Here is a 27,911-nt window from a genome sequence, read left to right as displayed (position 1 = left end):
ACAAATGAATAAACCTATTCTCCCCAAAAACTTAGAAATAAAAGGTTCTGTAAACAAAATACCATTGGGGTTCATAATATTCCTAACTCAGTTAGCAGTTTTTAAGAACCTAATGTGGCAAGACAGCATGCCAAGAGCTTTCCTGACATGGTCTCATTTCATGTGCATGACAGCCCAGTGAGGTCAGATGACGAAACTGAGACTCAGGAAAGTAACAGTAAATGTGTTGAAGTCACACAGCTGGTAAGCAGAGGAGCCTCTGTGCAGTCAGGCCCATCTGACCCGAAAGCCCAAGGGAAATTTTAGTAAAGAATGTTGTAGAGGAAAAAAATAATAATAATACTGACATTCTGGCCCAATTTTCATTTTTTAATATATTCTTTTCTAATCCTTTTCTGTATAGGTACATACTTCTACATAATTGTATCCATTGCATACATACCATTTTATATCTTTGTTTATAAACATTTCTTCATGTTTTCACAGTTTTTAAAGTGGTCAGTTAAAAATCTAGGTTTTAAAGTGGTCAGTAGAACTCCATCGAGTGGTTGTGCCGTAATTTACCTAGGCATTTTAGTTTTTTAATTCTAACTCTTAATGTTATCTATGATATTGTAGTGACCGTTACATTTTTGCATTTCATCTGTGGAGCTCTATTCTCCTTGTTGAACTGGTTCCTGTGGTTACAGCCACCCACTTTATTAGTCAGGCAACAAATATTTATCAAATACTCATTGTAGACAAGTTGCCTTGCCAGGTTCTGGCAGGGCGTGGAGGGCACAGAGAATGATGTGGTGAAGTCCAGGCCTTCAGGAATGGCACAGTCCAGATGGGCAGGCAAGAAAGGTAAGAAGGAAGGCAGTAAGAAGGGAGCTGGCCTGCCCTAGCCGCTCACTTCCTGCCTCAGGGCCTCCTGCTAACTCCCCTGAGTTCTGGATTGGACCCTGCCTTCCCTGGAAGCTGGTACAAGATCCTAAGCAGAAGCAAAACTACTATCTTGCTACTGCTACCACCTCCTTTCAGATTCTCACCTGAATTCTAGCCTCTGTGGCATTGTCTTCTCACCTAGGATGTTCCACCCGATCTGCTTCCCTGAACTCATATCCTGACCAGGGCCCCAAACACGGGAGAACACGAACAACTAGATATGGAGGCCTTGGCCTTAGACCTCATAAACTGGGTTTCTCAAGCTTCAGTCATGGTATAGAAAAAGGGTTTGTTTCATTTTTCAGCTGATTCTTAAGTAAATTAATTCCAGTGTGCTATTGGAAACCAGTCACTGACTTAGAAATTTGAATTAAATCGGCTGTCATTATAATCCTTCTGTTGGTCTCTTGGCTCTCATAATGTTTTTGGTGTTGGTTTTATTTTTTTATCAGATATTTCACTGACATCATTTAAAAATCAAACCATGTTAAAAATTCATTGATGGAAAGTTACAATTTCTGCCCCACCCATCCTTACTTCTCAGTTCTATTCTCACTGTGTTCCCTAGAGACAGTTATTTTCCACTGTTTTAGCTATTTCTTTTAGAATTTAGCTTCATGCTGCTAAATAATTTCTCTACTCCATTTGGTAATTTTTCAATTTTAGACATTTTCTATTGACTTCCTGGTCTGGTATGCAGGATTTAATACTTACACATCCTCTTTCTAGTACCCGCCCCCCAATCTCTTAGAGTGGTCACAAGTCACTTTTCAGTTAAATCAATATTGAGTGTTTGCATAAATATATATAATGTGTACCTTACTATGATTATGTGTACTTCTTTATATAATATTTTTAACCTGGAGTAATTATGCAATTTTTATTTTCTTAGGTTTCTATGTTTCTGTTGGTAAGTTTCCCCAAAATTTTCTAGTTTTGTTTTGTTTTATTACAATTGCTATTTGTGGTAATAAATTACCACAAATCTGGTGGCTTAAAACAAACCAATTTATAGTTCTGTGGTCAAAAATCTGAAATGAGCCTCACTGGGCTAAAATCAAGGTGTTGGGCAGGACTGTGTTCCTTCTATAGGCTCCAGGGGAGAATCCCTTGCTTGCCTTTTCTGGTTTCTAGAAGCTGCTCATTGTCCTTGGCTCATCCCCCTTCCTTGATCACTCCTATCTGACCATTTTCTTCTCTGGCTCTGACCCTCCCACCTTCCTTTTATAAAGACACCTGTGATTACCTTGGGCTCATGTGGATAATCTAGATAATCTCTTCATCACAAAATCCATAATTTAATCATAGACGCAAAGCTCCTTTTGTCACATAAAATAACATATTCATAGGGTCCAGGGATTAGAACATGTTTTGGGTTGTTGTTTTTTTGGTGGGGGTTGGGGAAGAGCATTATTTGACCCACCACACGCTCCAACAGAGTGAAATCCCTATCAGTTTCATCAGATAATCTGTCAGTTCCAAGTTCTGAGTCATTTGGAGCCTTTCTACCGGAATTGGCTCCTAGTTCATATGGGAATTGGCTCCTGATTCATACCCCTTCTGCAAGCACGGAGGCTGTAGCTTCTTATGGTGTGCTAAGTAGGAAGTTGTGACAAATATATATTGTGCAATATTGTCTCCTCTCCCATTCTCTTTGTTCTTGTGGAATTAAATCTCTTTTAATCCTGTACTCTCATTTCAGTGTGGTTCTGGGGGAAAAAAATGAACAAGTGTGATAAAGCCTCCATGTTTTTCTGTTTTTTTGTGCAAACTTTCATAATAGGGATTTTTTTTTCTTTTTGTTTTTGTTTTTATTAAGCCAAGAAGGAAGAGTTTTGACTATAATTCAGGCAGGTGACCAGGAATGAGAAATTGGGAGATCCAGTTTAATTTGAGTAACAGAGCTAATTTTCCAGAAAGTTCTGTACAGGACCTGCTGTAGGGATTTCTCTTCACTTCACTAAGAACTAGTGTGACCTGATGGAAGAGCACTGGCTTAGGAGTCAGGCAGATTCATGTTTGTTCCCAACTCTGCAACTCGCTTCTCTGAGCCTCAGTACCCTCGTCTGTAAAACGGGAATGACAGTAATTGATCACTTATTGTGTGTCTGGCTCACAGTAAGCACGCAGTCACAGCAAATTTTAAATTGTTTTCAAGCCAAGCCTATTGGGTTACAGGGGTGAGGTATTATTCTATAGTCAAGACCCTGGACCAGATCAAAATCTTTCAGAATCGACCATCTGTGTTTTGGGCCTTCCCCGGGTCATTCCCGGTTTGTCTCTAAGTATTCTCACTTTGACTCTCAATGGTGTAACTCTCTGCTGTTGTTTTCCCGTTCCGCAGGGACCTCCTGACCTAGTAGCCAAGGCTGTCCTGGACCTCCTGCCATGTACCCCAACCCTCTCACCTACTGCACCTGCTGGGACCCCTGGAACTTGGGACCACGGAAGCTAATCAAGACCCCTCAACCACCAAGAAATCGCTCCACAGGGAAGCCCCAGTAAGGATTACCTGGGATCGACTAGAACCCCGGGGCTTGAGTTCCATTTGCAGCCTTCTTTCTCTCACAAAATTTCCAAAACAGTCAATTTGATAGCAAAATTCCAAGAGGGCCACACACGCTGCCTTTGCACAGCGTGGCCCTGCCAGCCTGTTACTGCCAGCCGTGACTAGGCTCAGTGTCATTTTAAATGAGGAGGTCTCAGAATTTGTGCAACAAGGAAAGGGGGACTTCCAACCAAAGGGCTCCATGACGGGTGGCCCCTCCAGGTCGGACCAAGTGCTTTCGGTCCTGGGGGACACACTGTGCTACCAACCCAGGGATCCCCTAGGACAGTGAACAAGTAGCAAGGCATTCAGCCAGAGGTTGCCAAAGACAATCCTAATTTGAAAGACTCCCGTCGTCAGCCCATATATCCCAATTTTGGGTCCCCATGGGACTTACCTAATCTGGGTGTACTAAAACACATTTCTGAATTTCCAAATTTCTCTTTTTTGTTATTTACTTTTTAATTTCAGGCTAGCTCCTCTTCCTCCACCTTCAAAACACCAAAATTATGTCCAAACAACAACAAAAGCTGTTGCCTCCCCAAAGTAAGTATTTTCACGTCCGTGGGGTGGACGTGGTTTGAGGTACGTAAATAAAACAGTCTCCCCCTTGGCCCTCACAGCCTTGCTGACTTAAACCAACTACTGCCAGGAATGTCAGAGAGTTGCCAGAACCCACTGTGATTTCCCCCAGACCTCAGATCCTACATGTAGGTTCTGTGGCCCTCTGCATCCACAGCTTTCAAAGCTCTCAAATGAGCTCTCAGCTAAGGTGCCCCTGAAAACTGTTTTGGGCCCTAAAAGGGCACAGTGCTCTATGCCTGTCACAGGCAAAGAGCCTCCCAGAGGTGGTGGCTCACCCTTGTACTGATTACTTTCCTGTGTCTAAGAACTTTATAAATTGCAACTCAGTTTTTACTCATAAATGTAGAATTTTACCCATATTTTATAAGCTTAGAAGTGTAACTTAGTTTTGTCTTTGCATGAGTCTTTGTATTCTCTTTATTTATTTATTTGGGAAATGTCTATTGAGCATGTCTTTTTGCTAAGCACTCTTTCAAGTATGGGAAACAGCAGGGACGACAGCGAAGCCTCTGCTCTCCTGGAGGTTACAGTTGTTATTTGATACAAGGAGACCAGGGAACGTCCGGTGGAAAGAGGACAGCAGGCGTCCCACTGACACCTGGGGCAAGCGTGCCTGGCAGAAGGAACAGCAGGCACAAAGGGTGTGAGCGAGAACTTGCTTAGCACATCTGGCCTTTTCCAGAAAAGCAGAGGCCAGTGTGGTGGGAATGGAGGAAGTGAGGAGAGAGAGGTGGGAGATGAGCCCAGAGAAGTAACAGAGGTGATGAATGTGGTCAGCAGAATAATGGTCCCCAAATATATCCACGTCCTAATCCCTGGAAACTGTGACCATGTTCTGTTACTTGCCAAGGGGGAATTAAGATAGCAGATGGAATTATGTTTGCTAATCAGCTGACTTTGAGATGATCAAATTATCTTGGATTATCTAGTGGGCCCAATGTCTTTATATATGAAAGAGGAAGTCAGAGTGTCAGAGAAGATGGGACAACAGAAGCAGAGGTCAGAGTGATGCAGTTATTGGCTTTGACCATAGAGGAAAAGGCCACTAGCAATGGGGCAGCTTCCAGAAGCTGCAAAAGGCATGGAAACAGATTTTCCCTAAAGCCTCTAGAAGGAATATGACTCTGCCAACACCTTGATTTCAGCCCAGTGAGATCCTCGGCAGACTTTGACCTCTAAAACTGTAAGATAATAAATTGATGTTGTTTTAAGCCACTAAGCTTGCCGTAATTTGTTACAGCAGCAAAAACAAACTTATACAGTGGAGTTTGCTGGCCACTGTAAGGACTTTGGCTTTTACTGTGAAAGGGAGGGTGCATTCGCTGCTGGGGCTGCCATAACAACAACAACAAAAGACTGAGTGGCTTAAGCAACAGACACTTATTTTCTTACAGTTCTGGAGTCTGGAAGTCCAAGATCAAAGTGCTGGCAGGTTGGTCTCCTTTAGGTCTCTCACCTTAGCTTGCAGATTGCCACCTACGTGCTGCCTCTTCACGTGGTCTTTCCTTTGTGCGTGTGTGTCCCTAGGGTTTCCGTGTGTCCTCATCTCTCTTATGAGAACACCAGTAATACGGGATTAGGGCCCACACTAATGGCCTCATTTGACCTTAATCACCTCTTTACAGGCCGTATCTCCAAATACAGTCACATTCTGAGATAATACCAGGGCTTCAATATATGAATTTAAGGGGGACACAACTTAGCCTATAAAAGCTGGCCAGGCATCAGAGGATTCTGAGAAGAGTGTCCTGATCCAACTTGTGTTTTTGAAAAGACTAATCTGGCGACTATGTATGAAAAATGACGTTAGTGGCCAAGGGTAGAAACCTTGGGAGAAGGCAAGGAAGACCTGATAAGATCTAATCGCAAGATCCAAGCAAGGGATGATGGTGATTGAACCCAGTGGAAACAGTAGAGGTGGTGAGAAGTGGTCCCACTCTGGATATATTCTGAAGATAGAAACCAATAGGATCAGCTAATGGGATAGGTATACAAGGTATGAGAAAAAAAAAGCAAGAGGAGGAATCAAAGCTGACTTCAAGTTCTTTGGCCGAGCGACAGGAAAGATGGAATCGCCATTTTCTATGATTGGGAACGACTGAAGGAGAGGCGTATGTGTCGGGGATTGAGCTTAGGATGTTTGAGATGCCTCTGAATATCCACGTAGCAATGCCAAGTAGGTAGTTGGCTAAGCAGGTCTGAGAGCTCTGGGCCATGGGTACACACTTGAGAGTCATCAGCATATACTTGGTCCTTAGAGCCCTGCACTCAGGTGAGATCTTCAAGAGGAATGGAGATAGAGGGAGGGAGAGGTGAGAGAACTGAGCCACAGAGTGCTCCAGTGCTGAGAGGTGGGAGAGATGAGCAGGATCCAAAAAGGAGACTGGGAGAGAGTGGCCAGTCAGGCCGCTGAGGAGTTGTGTACCTGGAGTCCTGGGAGCAAAATGACAACACTGTTCCAAGAAGGAAGGTCTGATTATCTGTGAAAAACTGCTGCAAATAAGTCTGCTGAGGGCTGCTGAGCAGTACTGCTGGATTTAGTAGCCCCGCAGCTTGGTGACAATGCAGGGAATTGTTTCAATGGATGGTGGTGGCAAAGCCTGATCAGGACAGGGATCCACTGAATGGCTGTGTGAGTGAAATGCTTCCTTCCGGCCTGCCTTCTGTGCGCTGGCGCCCTGCTAACATGGTCACACGTGTGGGGCTTATCTAATCTCCATACTAACAGGCACACTCAAGGGCTCAGTCACCCAGCACCTCTTGTTGGGAGCAACCCCACTAGGGAACACCCGCAGCTCCAGCCTGACCGCCCGTATTAGCTCCTGGCAACACCAGCCTCCTCTGGCTTTGCAATACAGTGAGAGACACTGTACGGCTATATTTTAAATTCTCTATCAAAGATCTGCTAATTGTCTTTATAACGTCTCAGTAAAACTCTTCAAGGCAAATTCTTCCCTGAAACATGCCATCCTCTAAAACCAATTCAAAGTAGACACACTTTGTTGCTGTGGCCTCTCCTGGGGCTTCATGTCAGCTGGCCTCCAAGTCCGGTGCAGGCAGCGCTGAGGGGTCTGGGCAATGGAACAGCCGGGCACAGGAGGGCCAGCTGCTCCTGGCCTCAGTCTCGGGAAGGGGCTCATGTAGACGCTGACATGACCGCCCCATGAAGACATGGAGAACCTGGTCATCAGTCAGCGTTTGACGTGAGCCTCAGGCCTCAAACACCTGATCTCAGCTGGGAATTAGGTCTGATGGTTATTAACCAAGATGGAACTGCTTCCACCAAGCAAAGTCCTCCCAACCCCTCTCCCTACATCCAGAGTTACAAAAGCACTCTGGACCAGTCCCACCCTGATATTGTGGCTGTTCTGATCGTGGGGAAGTGGAGCTTCTAAGCAGGTTTCGGTTGTCTCTCTTCACAGCAGTTGCCCGATGGTATGTGTACACATGTGAGTGTATGCTGAAGACAAGGGGAGAGGCCCTAAGCCCACCTACTCTCGTCAGCACATCAAAAGCTAGTTACTCTTATTCTAATCTTGCAACCTTCTGTGTAAACTTCTTTATAAATACTCTTTTGAGATTTGGGTAACTGATATTATGCCTATGTTTCTGATACCTGAAAAATTAATTGTGATCAGGGTTAGCACCAGATTTCAAAATAGTAACACTTTGCTTATCCTGAATTCACTTGACTGGCAATTTCAGTGTCCCAGAACACCAATTTCTGGTGCAAATGAAAAGAAAGACAGTCGGGCAGAAAACATACATGTCACCAAAAAATGTGAGATTTAAGATTATGCACCATGCTCATCAGAGAGCCCTTTGGATCTTCACTCCAAGCCTCTTTGCCTTTGTGTCAGAAATGGTTCTACTATTAGACTAGTGACTAGTCGATTTCCCAGTTTTTCACTACCTGCCATTTTATTATAACTTGTGAATCAGTCATTCCTGGACCATTCAATATTCCCCATTTCCTGAAGTAGAATATTTTGAGAGCTGATAGGGGCCTCAGAGATTATCCCAGGAATGTCACTTTATACAGATGAGTAGCAGGGTCAAGGCTCAGCTCCTAAGCTTGGAACTTGTCTTTGCTCTCCAGCTGCTTCTAAGCGTGCCTTTCTCTTGCAGAGTGAAAATCCATTCAGGAAAACAAGAGGAGAGCAATAAATTGCCTTATGTGAGTAAAGTCAGAAAGAGGTCAGTGGGACTAATTATTGACCACCTACTAAGTGCAGGCCTGGGCTTTTTACACGTACTTACTTCCTTGAATCTTTGTGATGATCCTATGAGGAGGTGCTAGAATTGTTCCGTATAGAGTGTGGCTGCTAAGTGGCAGTTCCAGGACTTTAACTCAGCTCAGGTAGACCCCAGAGAGCATCAATTACCTCTCTACTGCTTTGTGTAGTTCCAGGAGAGTGTCACAGGGAAACCAGACGTGACAATCAGTCCAGGCAGGGAACAGCTCTTGCCCAGATGCAGAAAACCTTGTGCCACACTTGGGAACCCACAAATGCTGGGCGAGGGACCGTCACAGCACCCAAGGGAAGCAGGGGCAGGAGCGTGCTGGAGAAAGAGATGGGGACCAAACCCAGAAGGATCTTAACACCTGCTTAGGAAACTGGGCCTAATCCTTTCATTGTCTGGGAGACTTTAGGGGGTCTGATATAGGCAAGGGACCAAGGAAGATTTACATTTTAGGAAAAACATCCTCTGGTGGGATACAATTGGTGGTGTTTTTTATCACTTTCTGCTTTTATCTATTTTCCTTTCTCCTCCACCCCCGTTTTAAAAAGATCATGCAGTCTCTTAATGGTCAGGAAACAAATATGTCATAGCCCTCCAGGTGGAGAGGATGATGAACTTAGGGGAGCCAGACGGAAGGCAGAGAGGCCAGCTGGGACTGTATCTCCGGAGCCAAAGAGGCAGATGGCAGCCTCGGGCTGTCAGGGGCAGGGGTGTGAGAAGGGAGGATGAGGTTCAGATAAATTGAGGAGATGACAATGGCAGGACGTGTGTCACTGCTGGGGCGTGCTGCACAAATCCAGAAGGAACAATCTTATCCTGGTCTATGCTGGCTGGTAGCCCTGCCCAGATTTCTGACTAGTGGGAGGCGAAGGAAGAACTAACTAAACTGTTTTGGGGTTGTTTGTTTTGTTTTTGTGCAACTATGCTAACATTTTCCCATATGTTATTTTGTCTTTTCCTCACAAAATCCCTTTGAGGAAGAGTTACTATCCTTGTTTTCTGATGAGGAAACTGAGGCAGAGATGTTGAGTAACTATGGATGGTGGCAGAGCCAGGACTTAAACTCAGGCCTGTCTAATGCCAAAACCCGAGTGATTTCCACAATGCTTGGCTGACTCCTGGCTTCTGGCCACGATGGAGAAGGCAGAGGAGGAGCAGGGCTGGGACGCAGAGTATAGAGTGGGTGGCAACGGTTAGGTTTTGCAAATGTTCAGCTTGAAAGGCCTACGGGGACATCCAGGAGCCAACTGAGTCTTGCAACTGAATCTCAGTTGAGAAATCTGGGCTGGACATCCCCAGGTGACTGGGAACTGGGGCAGGGCACAGGAAGGACTTGGGCTCCCATCTCATGTCTTTGTTTGTGGATGTGAGTAGGGCACTAGTAGAGGATTGGGCGGGATCTCAGCACTCCAAGTCTGCAATAGTATCTTATCTTACACCTTGGTGTCCAGGAAGTGATCAACGTGTCGCCTGGCTTTCGCCTCATTCAGAATAGGGAGCAGATTTCTGTCATCTTGGGAGATGAGATGTTTGAGAGGAAAAAGAAATCAGAGATCATGGACAAAATCAAATTTTCCAGGTAATGTGTTTGGACCAACATCCAGCTCCTCAGACCTATCCTTGCCTAGCTGGGCCTGACTTCAAGGACAAGACCTAATGTTCATGCCCAGTCTACACGACTGGGAGTTGTTCTGGAGGTGTTGCAAGATTACTTCCTCCTGCCTCAGCCCTGCGCCTGCTCCTCTCACGCCCACCATCTTGCTCCAATCCCCTTCTAGTCAGGAAGAAGATCAAGTCAAGCAGCTGATCAGGAAAATAATTAGGTATAACGTAATTTGTACTAAAGGAGTACAATTGTTCCTGGAAGTAATAAACAGATGAAATATTAATAAAATAGTCCAAATTTGGAAGGTGGGAACTAAAAGTAAAATCAGGTTTCTGGTAGGCCCAAGTATGCATCTCTTTTCCATTTTGTCCAAAGGTACCACTTAGTCCATTCCTCTGAGAGATACAGCATGGAAGATTCTGGCCTGACTCCATCCCAGTTAAACACATGGTCATCCTCTCTGTCATTCAAGTCCCACCCACTCTCTGTCCTCTAATGCCATGTAAAGGCAATCCCCACCTCCTTTTCATTCTACCTCCTGAATCTCTCATTCGTATCTTCTCCTTCCCCATCTGTTACTTCCTGCCTGCACTATTGTAGTGGTTTCCCAATGAGTGTCTCTTGCTTGGGCTTTAAATTGCTGTGAAAATTATTTTTTCAAGACAGAAATCTAAAAGATCAACAATAACAACAGAAAACACACACATCACCTACCTAGTTGTAAATGTACAGAAAGGATACAACCAAACTGTTAGCAGTGGTTTCATTTAGGAAGAGATTCAGACTGGAAATGAGGCTGAAGAACACATAAGCCCATGCTTGAGTGAGTCCACTCCACGCATGGAGTCACCCTGAGAAACCAGACGCCAGTCCCGTCTTCCCTCCAGTGGGAACACTCAGGCCCTGTTTTGTTCGCTCTGCTCACTCACGACCCTCTGCAGGAGGAGATGAGCTGTGTACCCACAGTCAAACCTGCATCCTCAGCTACCTGTTGGCCTCATAAGAAAGTTGTCACCAGTTGTAGCATAATAAAACAGAATAGCACATGCTTGTTTTATTCCCTGTGAGTAGCTGTGAGTATTGTTTATACTGAAGATCATGTTCAAAAGACAGGAGTTCCTATTGTTCAACTTTCTCATACCGTTTCTTCTTTCTCATACCTTGATGCTTTCTCCTACATCCTTTAGTTTTCTCATCTTCCCGAGTCGAGGACCTCTTCTCTACTGCACTGCACACAGCACTGTCTGCCACCCTGTCTACTCCAGCTCAACTACATAAAGCCGAATAATCTTATAGACACTGTGGAGACCCCAGGCCCCAAAACCAGAAAACCTTTATCAATTCTGAAAGTCACTCTCTTAAATCCCCTCCTCATCCAGTTCTGGACCATTGCTTGCCTATGATTCATTGTCAGTATCAATCCTATGCCCCCATCTTCTCATTCCCTAATTTTTAAAATTTTTCCCTCCCCCATTTCAACTATCATTACCAAATCCAGGTGAAACGTTAGTAGATTTCTGACATATTCCTCTTTTCCTTGTATTCATAGGCCACCAAACCACTCCAGCTCACTTCTGGCTAGCTTACCATGTCTGAGGGCCAACCACCCTACTTCCAAATTCCTTCTCCCAGAACACCCTTCTACCCCAACACTCCCACCCCAGTGATGGTGGAGCAGGTGCAGGACATGGGCTGTCTCTGACCAGGCCCAAGTCAGTCATGCTCAGGGAAGGACCTCACTGGCACAAAATGGAAGCTCTGCGGGTGATTAAAGAATTACTTATCCCATAGGACTGATATCATTATTGATCTAGAAGAGCAGATCTCAGAGCTGATGGTGATAATAGAACAAATGAACAGAGAACACCAGTCTGTCGAAAAATTGGTGAGTGACCCTTGAGTTAGCCAACATCTCTGGATAGAGAAAAGACCAATATTTTCAGATCACCTGCTATGTGCCAGGCATGATGCCAACCACTTGACTCAGAAGAGCCATGTTGTCCTGGTGACAGCTCTGGAGATAGCACTGTAGTCACCCAGTAATATTTCTTTCTCCATCCTCATCCATAATTGCAAGAACTCAAGTCCTTCCTCAAGGCCTATCATATATTCTGTGAGTTCTCACGGTGCCTCTGGTACGTTCAATGCCAACGTCCTCTCCACACCAGGGTGCACCGGCAATTTCCCATGGGGTCTGCAGAGGCCTTTGTGGACAGTTAAGCTTCAGAGGTTACAGAGGCTCTTGCTTAGGGCATCAGCACGGTCAGCGCTTCCACAGTTGCTCAAAAACTACCCGGGAGCCTCCAGTGCCCACTTCCTGTTCTCAAAACTACCAAAGCCTACACTTCAGTTTCTGCTGAGGTCAATTGCACTCTGTGTTTCCTGGGGATTTGGGAGACACCTCCTTTAAATTTTACCATCTGTTTTATCATAGTCCCTTCTTCCCCACCTGGAACATGTGTGCCTGGTGGCCTGGGCTAGAGTGATAAGCCAGAGCGATAATCAGAAACATCTCCCCCCACCCATGCCCCTTCCCCCAACCACACACACACACTTGCCTGTTGTTATTGAAACCCAGTTGTGAAGGGTGGTTTCCAAGCCGGCCACCCCTCACCCTCTGATATGCCCCAGATGCTTCTGAATCCTACACGGGATATCCTCTTTGCACCACCTGGCTTATGACTCAGACTAAGCCTTCCCCTACTACTGATTTATTACTATATTTATCTGCAAGTCCTGCCAGGTTTATGGTTTCCTCCTTAAGAAAGGCTTAGTCTTAGAAAGGAAATGGAGGAAGTTAAATAATTGTCTTAAGATCACTTATCTGATCAGTGCTGTGTTATTGGGCAAAATGTACATTTTCAGTCACTGAAACATCAGCCCTGCTGAAGATATAGTTAGAGATTATTCTAGGGCGGGACCTCAGATGGTGATCCTTAAAATTCTTCCATCTGCGAACATCACAAATTATTGTGTGACCCTGTGCAAGGGAGGAGTGCTGGTACCAGTATTTAGTCAGAGAGGGACAAGAACAAGCCCTGAATCCTTGTGTCAGCTGGCAGTGGGTGCTGACTGGTTTGGAAGTGTCCATTCTTCCTGAGACATTGACCAGAGGATCTGATGTGTTCGAATGGAGGGTATCTGGAAGTGAGCAAATCCTGCCTGCCGAACAAACTATTCTGCCAACAAGGATTTATTAACAGTGGGTTTTAAGTCTATTGAAGGCAGAGTCTGAGACTTAGGCTTCGCCTCTTATAGGCCAAGCCCTTTCTCAAGAAACAATTGTTCAGTTGAATTACATATGTGAAAGTCCAAAGGCCACGCTCTTACAAAGAGGTTACAGCCCAGTAGAGGAGACCAGACCTGCTCACAAAACCATGTTGTGACAGAGATGGTTTCTGTGCACCAACATTATGAACTGATTACCTACCAAACAACACAGAGCAAGGCAAGAATTGTTCTGTTCCCTCAGTAATCATGGAGAGGCATGGGGAGTGGGTGTACCCCCTCAATGGGAAGACTTCTCAGAAGTTGCAGATTGGAAGGGGAGCGGGGTCCTCAATCTTGTGTTGCTAATGCTGGCCCCATTTACAGCTCTCCAATGAAATGAATCTCCGTTGTGCTGAGATGCAGCAGAACTTTGAAAACAAGAACAGGTATGCTTTCAGGAGCCAGAGCCACAGAGACAAACCAAGGAAAGGTAAAAGAAGATGTGTTGTCTGTGTGGGTGAAGAAACCCACAAAATCCTCTTTGCACCACCTGCTGGGCACCACAGCGGCCTCATAAGCCCAGATGGAGAGAAGTCCTCCTAACTGAGTCATAAACTTGCTTTTTTAAAAAACAAAATTTTAATTAACTTATTTGTTTTAGAATAGTGAATTAATTAACTTATTTTATAATAAACGAGTTTTTTAGACTAGTTTTAGGTTCACAGTGAAATAGACAGTAAAGTACAGAGAATTCCCATACACCCCCTGGCCCTACACTCACACAACCTACGCCATTATTGACATCCTGCACCACCATGGTGCATTTGTTACAATCGATGAACCCGCATTGACACATCATTGTCACCCAAAGTCCACATTAGGGTTCACTCTTGGTGTTGTCAAAACATTCTGTGGGTTTTGACAAATGTATAATGACATGTATCTACCATTATAATATCATACAAAATAGTTTCACTGCCCTAAAAATTTTCTGTGGTCTGCCTCTTTAGCCCTCTTTCCTCCATAACCCCTGGCAACCACTGCTCTTTGATCTTTGAGTTTCTCCATAGTATTTCCTTTTTCAGAATGCCATATAGCTGGAATCATACAGGCCACAGCTTTTCAGATTGACTTTGTTCACTTACTAATATGCATTTAAGGTTCTCCTATGTCTTCTTTTTTGGCTTGACAGATCATAGAGCTTTTCATTTTAACATTTATCTTGAACACTGGAATAGAGCCTGGAGAGACCTTGGACTCTAAAATTATGTTGGGAGCTAATGCAGTCCATAGTTTCCCAAGAGAGCTGTAAGCAAAGACCGTGCTGTTAGGGGGTGTCTATGGCACCCACTGGCTCCTTTCAAAACAGTAATTGGTGAAAACAAGACTCCTTTCCCCCTTCTCTGGGTAGATGCCAGGAGAATGCATGAGGAAGTGAGGGCCCCACAGCCTGCCCATTGGCTTCCTGTGTGAGGGAGGAGAGGTGGGATCAGGTGAATGTAACAGCTCAGCTTTGGATTTCTTTTCACTGATGATTGTGGCTTTCTCTTGGGATCCCAAAGGGAGTTCAAAGAGGCTCATGCAGCAGAGCTCACTGAGTTGGAGAACAAATACAAAGCAGCCTTAGAGGCAGAGAAGTTGGCTGCCCAGGAAAAGCTAGGTATGTTCGGACCCGGAAGAATGACCATGGTGAAGGGGTGGGGAAAACTCTCAGGTCCATGGATGAGTAATAGTTAGACTTTAAAGGTTTCCTCCTAAAGCTCAGGGAGAGGGAGTGATTGAGAATGAAATTGGAAAGAGGGAAGCCATGTCTACCAAAATCCTTCCTACACCCAAACCTTCCTGCAAACAAGTTTTGGGATCTGAGCAAGTCCCTTAATCCTAAATCTTAATTTCCTCATCTGCCTTTATCAGAATGATAAGAATGTAAAATCATTTTTAAAAGTTCTACAAATATAATACTATTCTAATTCAGCAAGTTTCCTCCTGCAAAATGATGGTGTTTCATTAAATCTGACATTCAATGATTTGTGTGACCTTATAATTCAGAAGGGTTGTGTTGGCCATTTTCCCCATTGTTTATGCTGCTTTGGAGAAGATGAAAGTGCGTCTTCTTTAGAGTTCCTAGTTTATAGACTAATCTCCACAGAGAAAAGAAATTCTATGTTTTCCCTTTCTTTTGCCTTGCACTTTTAAAAGGTGTAATTTATACCTTGCTGATTCCCTAGCTTTTTAAAGAGAATGTGTATTATTTTCAAAATCAATGTACACTACGAAATGTTATTTTAAAAAGAGTGAGGCAGGTGCATGCTACAAAGTTTTGGTCCTCTTCTTCCAAAGATGCAGGTTTACCCTGGGGATTCATTCTCAGACTTGTTCAGATTAATTCTCATGAGAATTGCCTGAGAAGTATATTATCAACAAATACCTGGCTTCTTCTCTGAGAGCTTGATTCTGTAGGGTCCAGGCATCTGAGTTTCTAATAAGCTTCCAGAGTGATTTCTGAGTCACACCATGGTTTCACCACCTAGGGGATGAGTTTGAGGTAGGGAAGGTGTGCAGGAGAGCTCACATTTGAATTTGAAAATGTGCATTTCAGAGCAATAATGATACCCTGTTTTCCTTTTGTCCAGAGGAAATGGAAAAGGAATATAAGTATTTGAAGAATGTGTTTCATACGTATCAGGTGAGATTCAGAGTTCCTTGGTGGTTTATGAGAGAGTAAGAGAAGCAAAGCTCATTCCTAGCTGATAATGTTGGGATGAATCTAGAGCTCTGGCCCAGAAAGTAATTTCCTGAGATTCCGAACAGCATTCTTGGACCTAAGTGGCACTAACTGCGCCCGGGAAGAAGAGTGAACCTGTGGCTTTTTTTTCGCGATGGGTTTGCCCCCAGAACACAGGTGTAGTGAAAACCACCGCTGAATCTAACCCAAAATGGGAAAGGAAAAGACACACATCAACATCGTTGTCATTGGACACGTAGATTCCGGCAAGTCCACCACTAGTGGTCATCTGATCTACAAATGTGGTGGGATCGACAAAAGAACCATCGAAAAATTTGAGAAGGAGGCTGCTGAGATGGGAAAGGGCTCCTTCAAGTATGCCTGGGTATTGGATAAACTGAAAGCTGAACGCGAGCGTGGGATCACCATTGATATCTCCCTGTGGAAATTTGAGACCAGTAAGTATTATGTGACCATCATCGATGCCCCAGGACACAGAGACTTTATCAAAAACATGATTACAGGCACATCTCAGGCTGACTGTGCTGTCCTGATTGTTGCTGCTGGTGTTGGTGAATACGAAGCAGGTATCTCCAAGAATGGGCAGACCCGTGAGCTTGCCCTTCTGGCTTACACACTGGGTGTGAAACAACTAATTGTTGGTGTTAACAAAATGGATTCCACTGAGCCGCCTTACAGCCAGAAGAGATATGAGGAAATCGTTAAGGAAGTCAGCACCTACATTAAGAAAATTGGCTACAACCCTGACACAGTCGCATTTGTGCCAATTTCTGGTTGGAATGGTGACAATATGCTGGAGCCAAGTGCTAACATGCCTTGGTTCAAGGGATGGAAAGTCACCCGTAAAGATGGCAGTGCCAGTGGAACCACGCTGCTTGAAGCTCTGGATTGCATCCTGCCACCAACTCGTCCAACTGACAAGCCTTTGCGTCTGCCCCTCAAGGATTTCTACAAAATTGTTGGTATTGGTCCTGTCCCTGTGGGCCGAGTGGAGACTGGTGTTCTCAAACCCGGCATGGTGGTCACCTTTGCTCCAGTCAATGTTACAACTAAAGTAAAGTCTGTGGAAATGCACCATGAAGCACTGAGTGAAGCTTTTCTTGGGGACAATGTGGGCTTCGACGTCAAGAATGTGTCTGTCACAGATGTTTGTCGTGGCAATGTGGCTGGTGACAGCAAAAATGACCCACCAATGGAGGCAGCTGGCTTCACTGCTCAGGTGATTATCCTGAACCATCCAGGCCAAATCAGTGCCGGATATGCACCTGTGCTTGATTGTCACACAGCTCACATTGCTTGCAAATTTGCTGAGCTGAAGGAGAAGATTGATCGTCGTTCAGGGAAAAAGCTGGAAGATGGCCCCAAGTTTTTGAAATCTGGTGATGCTGCCATCGTTGACATGGTTCCTGGTGAGCCCGTGTGTGTTGAGAGCTTCTCTGATGACCCTCCTCTTGGTCGTTTTGCTGTTCATGACATGACACAGACAGTTGCTGTGGGTGTCATCAGAGCAGTGGACAAGAAAGCAGCTGGAGCTGGCAAGGTCACCAAGTCTGCCCAGAAAGCTCAGAAGGCCAAATGAATATTATCCCCAATACCTGCCACCCCAGTCTTCATCAGTGGTGGAAGAACGGTCTCAGAACTGTTTGTCTCAATTGGCCATTTAAGTGTAATAGTAAAAGACTGGTTAATGATTACAATGCATTGTAAAGACTTCAGAAGGAAAGGAGAATGTTTTGTGGACCATTTATTTTTGTGTGTGCAGTTTTTAAGTTATTAGTTTTTAAAATCAGTACTTTTTAATGGAAACAACTTGACCAAAAATCTGTCACAGAATTTTGAGACCCATTAAAACAAAGTTTAATGAGAAAAAAAAGTGAACCTGTGAACTATGATAGCTTTCATGAATGATAAGTCAGTCACCCAGACCCTAAAGAAGCCCATTGAAAAATGTTTGTGATTACAAAATTAATACCTGCCCATTGTTTTTTAAAAAATGGAAATACAAAACCAACAACGGCAACAACAAAAAGAAAGAATCACCACCCCAGGACAACTGCTGTTAATATTTGTACTTTGTGACATCTTGGATTTTAGTAGAGTGCTAGGTCAAAAGGAATAACCATTGTAAAGGTCTTTGATACATTTGACCAAATTGCCATCCAGAAAGACCTGTATTACTCTGCACTCACTACTCCCACAAGCAGAACATGGTAGTGCTCTAGCCATCTCAGAACATAACCCATTCATTTAATCAGCTAATTGGATAGAGGTCCAGGGACACAAATTTAGGGTAGGAGTTCTTCCTGAGAGATGAGAGAGAGGTGGATGGGTGTAGACAGGGAAGGGCTGAGGGAGGAAGTCTTCTTCCTAGGGTGACCAGGTTTGCCCAGGACTTTTGGGATTTAGCACTGCAAGTCTGGAGTCCCAGGAAACAACTGAGTCCCATGCAAACAAGGCCAGTTGATCACCCTATCAAAAGAGGAAACCAAGTGAAGGGCCAGCACCACCTCTGAAATTTGATTTGTCACTCACAGTTTCAGTTTTGAGCTTGTATCCAAAACTCATTTTTCAAGAATGTACCTTGATACAGTCAGGAAAAAACATCATAGAGCAGAGTCCAAGAGAAAGAAGTGTCAGGTTGATGAACAGGTTAGCTGCCCCAGTTTCCTAGGTATACTTTGTGTGTGCTTCAATCTGGGCCTCTCCAGAGAGTTTGACCTCTATAGAAACACAGCTGCCCACTAGTCATGAAAACGATGAGAGAGAACCTCTATTTAAATGGCCACAAACAATTACAAAGGAGCTCTGATGCCCAGGCCCAGTGTGAGTTCTGCAGCTAACCTGACAAGGAAAGGAGTCAGGATTCTGAGACCTTACTGGCAGCATCGGGGTCCTGGGCCTGCTCCCTCCTGCAGTCCCACCCTCGTGAAGTCTGAGCCAGCCAATAAGGGCTGGTATCTTATTTAGGCTTGTTTAACCTCAACCACAAAGGAAGTTAGATTTGCTGTGGGGAATGGGCACTCTGAAAAATATCCTATTGTTTTCTAAGTGTTCAAATTAGCTACTAGACATTTCCCTTCTTTGTTCATGTGCTATTTATAAATGATTCATGATTTAGAGGGAGCTGACGTGAATCTTCAACATGGGGAACCCTACTATCTCCAAAGGAAGCTCCATTTCAGTAGGCAAACCCTGTACAGAGACTGACTTTTAGGTTCTTCAGGCTTTCAGGGTGGCTAAGCTGGAATGTACTCCTGGCAGTCACCCAAATGGGGCCCCTCGGCCAGGATCTCAGGTGACGGGAGCTGCAAAGGGCCCAGTGCTATGCCTTGGGCAGTGTGCAGCCTCTTTCAGGACCCCTTTACTTCATGATGCCTTTGTGCCTCCATAGGACAGCATTCATGATGAAATGGAAGATAAGTGGTCAAAGAAGAAGGCAGAATGGGAGAAGAATGAGCAGCTGGAGCGGGAAAAGATCCTGCTACACCAGAGTGAGTACAGAAACGTCTGACTTCCTGAGGACAGACGCACCAACAGACTGCCCTTAAGCTTGGTCTCAACTCAAGGAAGGCAGCTTGCGTTCACTCAGAGTGATGAGCCACACGGCTGGTGCCTGGTATTTTTAAGAAAGTGACAGCAAGAATGGAGTCTTTGATGGCATTCTACCACTTGAGAGTCTAAGCCTGCATCTACCAAAACTCACTGGTTCCAAGTTTGGCCGTCATAGGGAGGAACGAGCTTTGGGTAATGTGTAGGAATGTAGACTTCTCATCTGGATGCAGGTGACCCCAAAGTTCCAGAAAAAAAAGTCCTTGAATTAGAGTTTCAAATATTCAGTTCTTGAGGACGGAGCAACTAAACCTGTTGTACTGAGAGCCTCTATATTCCCACCCCACCCCCAGAGGAAGCCATGTTTGATATATTTTTTAATTCAGGTATAATTGACATATAATATTGAGTAAGTTTAAAGTGTACAACATAATTTGATACATTCTGTTATATATTTTTAATATTTCCAACACTTAGCACAGTGCTGGATCATACGAAGTGCTCTGTAGGTGAGCCTCCTACTCCCACTGAGCATTTTCAATAGCGGAAAAAGGAGAGAGGAATTTATGGAGACTCTGCTCCCTGACGTAGAGGACTGGCTGAGGTAGAAGTGGGGCCTCTACAAACCTATTCTACATCCCACCCCTACCCAATTCATATCAGATTTAGTTGATTTTTAACAAATTACTCATTTAAATGCAGATAACCCTGGAAAAGTTAATCCTTAAGGCCATCCCCACCTCGGTGGGACGCTGGACTCCTAGAAGGTAGCAGCATGGACCCTGGCACTATGGCTGGAGGATGGAACACGAGCTGCTCCTGTGTGGGGCTTTACATAGAATCCTGGTTTAGCATAGCCCAGGTCATCTCCCAGACTCCTAGCTACTCATACTACACTCGTCCATGTTGTCAGAGTCTAAACTAAGATGTTTACAACCAGTTTGGGAAAAGCAGAAGTTAGCTACTCAGAATGTAGCTCAGTCTAGACTTACCCTGTGAGCCCAGGAGTTGCCTCCTTATCCATCCTCAGCACCAAGAAATTGGTGTTAGTGCCTCACCCCTCGTACCTCCTGTTTAGTACTGGGTCTCTGCTGGCAGGTTCCCCTGCCCTCCACCTCCCCCGCCAAAAAAAAATTGTTTAAGCCTAACTCTACCCCACGGCTAAGTACAGAATGAATTGTATTGCTAGAAAAGTCACCTTAGCCAAGAGCTGTATTTTAAGACAAGGATATTCAAGAAAGCATAGTGGTTACTTCAACAGAGGGAATAAACAAAATAATAAGCAACAGATCCAAAATAAACTACACAAAAAGTAGCGAAGACCTTAGAGGTCAATCCCATAGGGCTGTTGTGACGGAGCCACCACGGAGCTGACCTCACTCGCAAGCACCTCCAGGCTGAACACCAGACTGAAAGGACCTTTCGTGTCACCCAGTCTGGGCTTTCTATTATCTTCAGATACTCTGGTTTTCTCTCTGCATCTGTTTTTCCCACCTGTACACATATATGTGATCTCTTCTCACTTCCACAGAAAATCAGATGGCAAAAAGGTTTGAGTTAAAGTCAGAAGAAGAAAAGAAGAGAATAAATGACTCCTACAATGCTGCCTTGGAGAACTTCAATCGAGAGAAGGAGGTAACTCAGCCCAACGCACATCAGCGGTTGAATGTCAGGTCTAAATGAAACATTTGGTTCCCAAGTGTGCCTCTGTCATTAGAGGAGCTTTTGTCCTTCTGGCATATTTCCCCTTTCCCCATATATTCAAGTGGACTGACGATCTTGCTGCCCATTATCTAGAAAGTCTCAACACGGGGTTATTGGAATGAAAATTGTAATTAACAGAAAATTAAAGAATGTGAAACATGTACAGAAATTGAAATACCCTATTTGGCCCAAATCTCAGACTCTGAATGTCCTTCTCATCCTTGACTACAGCTGAAGAGAAAGGGTATTGTTGCAAATTAAACTAAGCAAATGTGGTCATGTACAACTCAATAAAGCAGAGTAGCTGGCTTAGTAAGGGTTAGCTACTCCGGTTAGTCACTCCCCCACAAGCTTTATACCGATTCCAGGTTATGATGAAAGCAGATCCCAGACCAAACATGTGGACATTTACTAAACGAACATGCATTCGTCAGCATGTCTAAGCACTTATACCACCAGTTCGCTGAGCTTTTGGGTTCATGAAAGATTTACCAGAAGTATACGTGAAGGTATTACAAAAGTAGGATTCTGTAACCACTGTAGTCAGCATCAGGCGACCAGAGGTCCTCCTATGCAGGACACAGGACCATTTGGGGGTCAAATCTTAGACCCCCATCTCTAAGTGCACAAGCTATAGACTGTTAGATTCTTGTGCCCATTTCATGCAAAGTGGAGAGTGACTCTAAAATATTTTAGATATCTTGAACATTCCATTTTTAAGAGCCCATTTCTAACCCTCATGCCAATTGAAAAGCCACTAATTTCACCAATAAAAGCCCCTTTATGTCATCTACTATATTACTGAGCAAAACAATAATGAGGAGATGGGGCACGCTCTGCAGTATGTCCAGTGCTTCTGGGGTCTGGCTTGCTCAGATGTCTGAATAAGAAGTAGCAGTTCCTCTAGTGGGAAGAAATTTGATCATCGGTACGCATGTCTTCTTCCTCTAGTGACACTGACTATAAATCTGACTATAAATTGGGCTCCCCCTCTCTCTGTCTCTCTGTCTCTCTCTGGTATAAGTGACACTTAGCAAAATGCACAAATATTAAATATACAGTGATGAGTTTTGACAAATGTATATATCCATGTAAACAATACCCAAATCAAAATCTAGGACATTTCAACCCAGAAAGCACTCTTGTGTTCCTTTCCAGTTATGCCCGATCTCCTTAAAGACATACCCCAAAACAACCACTCTTTTGATTCCTACCACTGTAGATTACTTTTATTTACTTTTAAACTTCATAGAAATTTGAATTATATAGTATATGCTCTTTTGTGTATAGCTTCTTTCTCCCTAATGTCATGTCTGTGAAATTTATCCATTTGTGTTGATAGCAGTAATTTCTTCCTTTTTATTGCTCAGTAGTATTTCTTTGTAGGAATATTGCACAAAATTTTTAGAATTTTCCTGTTTTGGAAATTTGAGTTGTTTCCATTTTGGGGCCTTTTACAAATAAAGCGTCCATAAACACCCTATACAAGTATTTTTGTAGACATATGCTCTTATTTCTCTTGGGTATATACATATGAGTTCTATTACTGGGATCTAGGGTAAATATAGATTTAACTTCATAAGAAATTACCAAGCTACTTTCCACAGTAGTTGGACCATTTTGCTCTTGCATCTTAAATATATGAGAATTCCAGTTGCTGCATATCATCAACTACACTTAGTATTGCCAGTCTTTTAATTTTGACGATTCCGTTGGGTATAAAGTGGTATTTCATTATGGTTTTAGTTTCCCTGGTCACAAATTATGTTGGTTAATTTTTCATATGCTTATTGGACCATATATAACTATGTGTTCTTTTGTGAAGTGTCAGTTCAAGTCTTTTGCCATTTTTTAAAAACTTGGGTTGTTTATCTTTGTATTATTGCTATGTAGAAATACTTTTTATACAATGATACAATTTGTCAGATATATGTGTTCTGAATTCTCTCTCACAGCCTGTGGTTTACCTTTTCCTTTTTTCATGTTGTCTTTTGATGTGCAGAAGTTTTTAATTTGGGTGAAAATCAAACTATCAAACTTTTCCTTTTATAGTTACAGTTTTTGTGTCTTCTCTATCAAATTATTGCCTATTCCAAGTACACAAAGATAGTCTTTTCAAAAAGCTTTTTAATTTTAGCTTTCATGAGTCTATGATCCATTTTGAATAATTTTTGTGTGTGGAGGGAGATAGAGGACATAGGTCTTCTTTTTTTCCCATATGGATATCCAGTTGTTCCAGAATGATTTCTTTAAAAACTTTTCTTTCCTCACAGAGTTCCCTTGGTGTCTTTGTTGTATTTGGGGAGGAGAATAGGTGGACTCTCTATTCTGTTCTATTCAACAATTTGCCTATGTGAAATCACAGAGTAAAAATCTTCTAACTTCACTCTTGTTTTTCAAGATTATTTTGGCTCTTTCATAGCCTTTGCAGTTCTATATAAATTTTAGAATTATTTTGTCAAGAAAACCTGCTGGTATTTTGACTGGAATTGACTAAATATAAATTCAATCTGTGGAGAATTGGTTATTTAACAGTATTAAATCTGTATACTAACAAGAAAAGCCTTTGACGAAAACATAATTTATTTTAATATTTGTCAATGTACTGAGGTTGAACATGAATGAGATTTTTCATTATTTAATTTCAACATGTTATGTCATTAATTTACAATGTGTACTTCATAAAATCAATACCTAAACTTTGGTAAATAGTATATTTCTGAATCCTATTCTGGCTTTCTTAGTTTTTGAAAGAAGTGCCAGAACCCAAGTGCTGACCTTTTACAAATAAAATTATTTTTAGGAGCTCTTGAAACAACATGAAAAGGACACCAAGCAATTAGAGGAACTAAGAAAGACCAAAGAGGTAAGCTTTTTCATTATTCCTGTGGAATTAGCATCTTACAAATACATCAGTAAAATTATATACTCTCAATAAAATGGAATCTATGATAATTTTCCCAAAACCAGTAAAAAAAAAAAAAAAATGAAAGACCTAATGCTGAGTTTGCTGAAATCAATAAACCAAATAGGATTTTAGAACTATCTGTAAAACAAAGCCATTGGTATCTTTCTAGAGCCAGATTTGAACAAATATATGAGCAATATACTATGTGATCTTCAATGTCAAATGCCTTCCATTTCTAGTAAGGCTCAAACCACAAAAGAGTGTTGAATAGTAAAATGCCAGATTCTTCCCTTTAAGCTCTGAAAGTACAATAATGCCCCCTTGGAACTGTGACTCCAAGCTTCTCCTTAAAACTCTGAGTGTATCTCACCCCCATAGTCTTCTCAATGAACACTTTTCTTCTGGAACTCCATGTGGGAGACACCTAAAGGGAAACGGTTCAAACCCACAAAGTGTCTTATGGTTCTTCTTACACTGAGAATTTAATTTGGATCCAGAATGGACATGTTTGGAATGTGATCAGCCATTACGAAAGCATGGAATGATATCTTCTAGAACCCAGGCAGGGCTTCACCATTGTTGGGCAGACTATAATGTCCTACAAAGTGAAGGAAAGGGTTTTGGAGCAAGGTAGATCCAGTGTATTATTATAACTGCTTTAATGAGCTTGTTTACTAATGAGCTTGTTTACTAATTATATTATTCGTGCCATTTCTGGGTCCATTTCTTAATTGATTTTGCTCCTCATTTATGGTCACATTTATTTGCTGTTTGAATCCCTGGTGATTTTTTTAAATTGGAGCCAGGCATTGTGAAGTTTACTTTGTTGGGTGCTGATTATTTTTGCATTCCTTTAAATATTGTTGAGTTTTGTTCTGGGATTCAGTTACTTGGAAATAATTTGATCTTTTCAAGCCTGGCTTTTAAGCTTTGCTAGGCAGAATTTAGTCTAGGGCTAAGTTTTCCCTACTGAGATGATATAATTCTACCCAATACTGTGTGTATTGGAAGGGTTTTTCTACTCTGGCTGGTGGGAAGATAAACTATTCGCAGTCTGGAGTTGGTCCTGGGGATTGTTCCACCTACTCCATGCTGGTGGTTCTTTCCTCCAATTTCATCTCCTTCAATTTCTTCCCCTCCATCATACCACTCCAGTGGCAGTAGACTTCTTGTTGTTTATTTAACATGCCAGGATGCTCACACTTTGGGGTCCACTGGATTTTTTCTCTTCCTAGAAAGCTCTTTGCCAGATAGCCACGTTGCTACCTTCCTTACCTCCTTCCAGTCTTCACTCAAATGCCACCTTCTCAGGGGACGCTCTATTTAAAGACTCAAGAAAAGTTCTGACACTTCCTTTTCCCTGTTTTGTTTTTCTTCACAGACTCGTAACCATCTAACCTGATAAACTCAATGTTGGCAGGGATTTTTGTCTATTTTATTTACTGCTAATCCCATTTCCAGAACAGTGTCTGGCACATCACAGACATTCAGTAAATAGCAATTGATTTTTTGAATGAATAAAAAAAATGAAAAATGACTTGGTACAGGGCTTCGCACAATGCAGTTGCAGTAAGTGATGGTGCCTCTCCAGTTATACATCATGGGAGAATGCTTATTACAGGGGAAGAGCTCTTAGGACATGTGGAAGTTAAACGAGGCTGACACCTGCAATGTGGAACCAATCTGGTTCGTTTTTATAGTCTCTCCAGGATCTCCCGAAAGTAGCTCCCCCACTTAGCCCTTTCCTGCACTTACACTGCATCCTCTACCTGCATCCTTGGTTTGTTTTCAATTTATTATTATAATTATTTATTTACTTTTATTTCATTTGTTTGTATCTCCCCTCACTACAGTGTTTCCCCAAAAGAGTGGGAATTATATTTGTCTTGTTCATCATAATATTCCTGGTGCCTAATACAGTAGTAGGGTGCTGTTTTATTTTTTTTCCTAATTAACAGACTATTATTTTAGAGCAGTGTTAGGTTTATGGAAAAATTAAGCAGAAAGTACAGTACAGAAATTTCCCATCCACACACACAATTTCCTCTGTTATTAACATCTTGCAATGGTGTGGTACATTTGTTAGAGTTGATAACCTGTAAGTAATACACCATTTTTAACTACAGTCCATAGGTTACATGGGGGTTCACTCTGTGTTGTATGTTCTATAGGTTTTGTCAGATGCATCATACTACACAGTCACCCTTGCGGTATCATACAGAATATTTTCTCTGCCCTAAAATTACTCTATTTACCTATGCACCCTTTGCGTCCCCTCCCAACCCCTGGCAACCACTGTTCTTTTTCTGTCTCTATAGTTTTGCCTTTTCCAGAATGTTGTGCAGTTGGAATCCATAGTAGATATTTAACAAATAATTGTTTAATGAATGAATAATTGATCGCTGTTGTGACAACCCACGTGAGCTCTGGTGAGGGCTGCCTCTGGCACAGTGACAGTGAGGCTGCCAAGGAAGGTATAGATGGGCGAGACATAGAGGAGGGAGAATGAACAGGGCATAGTGACTAAATGGTGCAAGAGAAGGAGTAGCTAAAGTTGACGCTTAACATTCTAGACCAGGTGCCCTGGAGAAGAGAATAAATGGGTAGATATCATCATGACGTCCCAAAACAATTTCTCCTTGCACAGATCATAGAGGAAGAGCTGAATGCACAAGCAATTGTCCTAGAATCACTTAACACAACCCTCTACCACACCCAAATGGAACTCCAGAAAGAGGTGAGTCCTGGCTGGAGTGGGGATGGAAGTTGGGAGGAGGAATCCAGGTCTCTGTGCAGCTTGGCCCTATAGTTCTGGTGTGGGAAAAGTAGCTATTAAAATGTATATGTCTTTCAGAAAGCTGTGGTTGGAAATCTGGAGAAAACATTCCAGACCAAGTTTGCCGAATCTGAAGAGAAGTTTAAATACACCATCCAGCTCCTGACAGAAGAAAACATTCATCTGAGGTGTGAATGATGCCGCTCACAGAAACATGGCTGAGTTACCTTTAGGATTAGGAGGGAATTTGGGTGAGGAAAAGGTGACAATGAACCCAGCTATTCCATAATGAAGTCAAGGTACAGGCACGTACGGGAGGGAGATAGTCACTCTGAGCCTGGCCACAGAATTTACCTGCTGAGGCCAGACAGTTCATTTGAAATGGTACTGGGACTGTGTCTAGACTCCCCTTCCTTACCTATCTTCGTTGTAGTTTTTATGCACCACGACATGAGATTTGCCTGAGAATCTCTGAGTTTATTCAGTTTTGTGACTAGGGATTATTTTTAAATTTATCTCCCCTGAGAGTTTAGGGGATTAGGTGTTAATGGTTTACCCTCAGATACAGCTGCATTTGTTTCCTGTGGAAAACAACTTCAGGTCAAAAAATTATACTGTTACCTGAAGATGCATCTTAAATCATTGAAATAAACTTTGGTCAATACTTTTTTTTTTTTTAACAAAAATACAAGAGAATAAATCCACTTTACTTACTTTTCAGTAAGTTTAAATCCTTGAGGGGTACAGCATTACATGGATTCTGTGTCCTATGGCTTTAGCAGGAAGGTTGCTTCGGAATTTGGCACGAACCATACCACTGTTTCCATGAGCACGAGTTACCTTTCCCCAGATTACTCTGGTTTTGTTCGGTTTGCCACCAGGAGTCACTGTGTTATTCTTTGCCTTGTACACATATGCACATCTCTTGCCTAGATAGAATTCAGTTTCATCTCGAGCATAAACGCCTTCAATTTTAAGAAGAGCTGTGTGCTCTCTCTGGTTCCGGAGACCCCGCTTATAGCCAGCAAAAATGGCTTTGGACCACAGCCTTCCAGACATATTTGTCGTTTTAGAAGTCCTGTTCCCAGCAGGCCTCCCCAGGCACCA

General features: G+C 42.9%; 3 protein-coding genes across 4 annotated transcripts in view; 2 read left to right on the top strand and 1 right to left on the bottom strand.

Annotated features, from left to right (window-relative positions):
* Positions 1-765: 765 nt before the first annotated feature.
* FLACC1 (flagellum associated containing coiled-coil domains 1) overlaps positions 766-27,911 on the top strand; it is a 28,749-nt gene continuing 1,603 nt past the window's right edge. Inside the window, exons 1-15 of one of the 2 annotated variants that reach the window (XM_081051074.1) lie at positions 766-846; positions 1,820-1,837; positions 3,272-3,428; positions 3,947-4,021; positions 8,189-8,237; positions 9,757-9,884; positions 11,703-11,796; positions 13,506-13,567; positions 14,684-14,781; positions 15,755-15,807; positions 19,259-19,358; positions 20,948-21,051; positions 23,924-23,986; positions 26,676-26,765; positions 26,883-26,992. In XM_081051074.1, coding sequence (XP_080907200.1) covers positions 3,316-3,428; positions 3,947-4,021; positions 8,189-8,237; positions 9,757-9,884; positions 11,703-11,796; positions 13,506-13,567; positions 14,684-14,781; positions 15,755-15,807; positions 19,259-19,358; positions 20,948-21,051; positions 23,924-23,986; positions 26,676-26,765; positions 26,883-26,992 — 1,139 coding nt within the window. In that variant the 5' untranslated portion in view covers positions 766-846; positions 1,820-1,837; positions 3,272-3,315. The remainder of the gene's footprint in view (positions 847-1,819; positions 1,838-3,271; positions 3,429-3,946; positions 4,022-8,188; positions 8,238-9,756; positions 9,885-11,702; positions 11,797-13,505; positions 13,568-14,683; positions 14,782-15,754; positions 15,808-19,258; positions 19,359-20,947; positions 21,052-23,923; positions 23,987-26,675; positions 26,766-26,882; positions 26,993-27,911) is intronic. The other variant, XM_081051075.1, reaches the window with a different exon arrangement.
* Positions 15,969-17,879, top strand: LOC308498654 (elongation factor 1-alpha 1-like). The gene has a single exon (XM_081051073.1). It carries the CDS (start codon positions 16,058-16,060, stop codon positions 17,444-17,446), a length of 1,389 nt encoding a protein of 462 aa, XP_080907199.1. The 5' UTR covers positions 15,969-16,057; the 3' UTR covers positions 17,447-17,879.
* Positions 27,493-27,863, bottom strand: LOC308498656 (large ribosomal subunit protein eL33-like; the record flags this gene model as incomplete). Its single annotated transcript, XM_081051076.1, has 1 exon — positions 27,493-27,863. One exon carries the CDS (start codon positions 27,861-27,863, stop codon positions 27,531-27,533), a length of 333 nt encoding a protein of 110 aa, XP_080907202.1. The 3' UTR covers positions 27,493-27,530.

This window comes from Rhinolophus hipposideros (assembly GCF_964194185.1).
Source record: "Rhinolophus hipposideros genome assembly, chromosome: 6".
Lineage (NCBI taxonomy): Eukaryota > Metazoa > Chordata > Mammalia > Chiroptera > Rhinolophidae > Rhinolophus > Rhinolophus hipposideros.
This window is presented reverse-complemented; position numbering and strand designations above follow the sequence as displayed.

Bases quoted from the DNA above. Each gene is read 5' to 3' on its own strand.
- LOC308498654 (XM_081051073.1), top strand. From the start codon at position 16,058: ATGGGAAAGGAAAAGACACACATCAACATCGTTGTCATTGGACACGTA.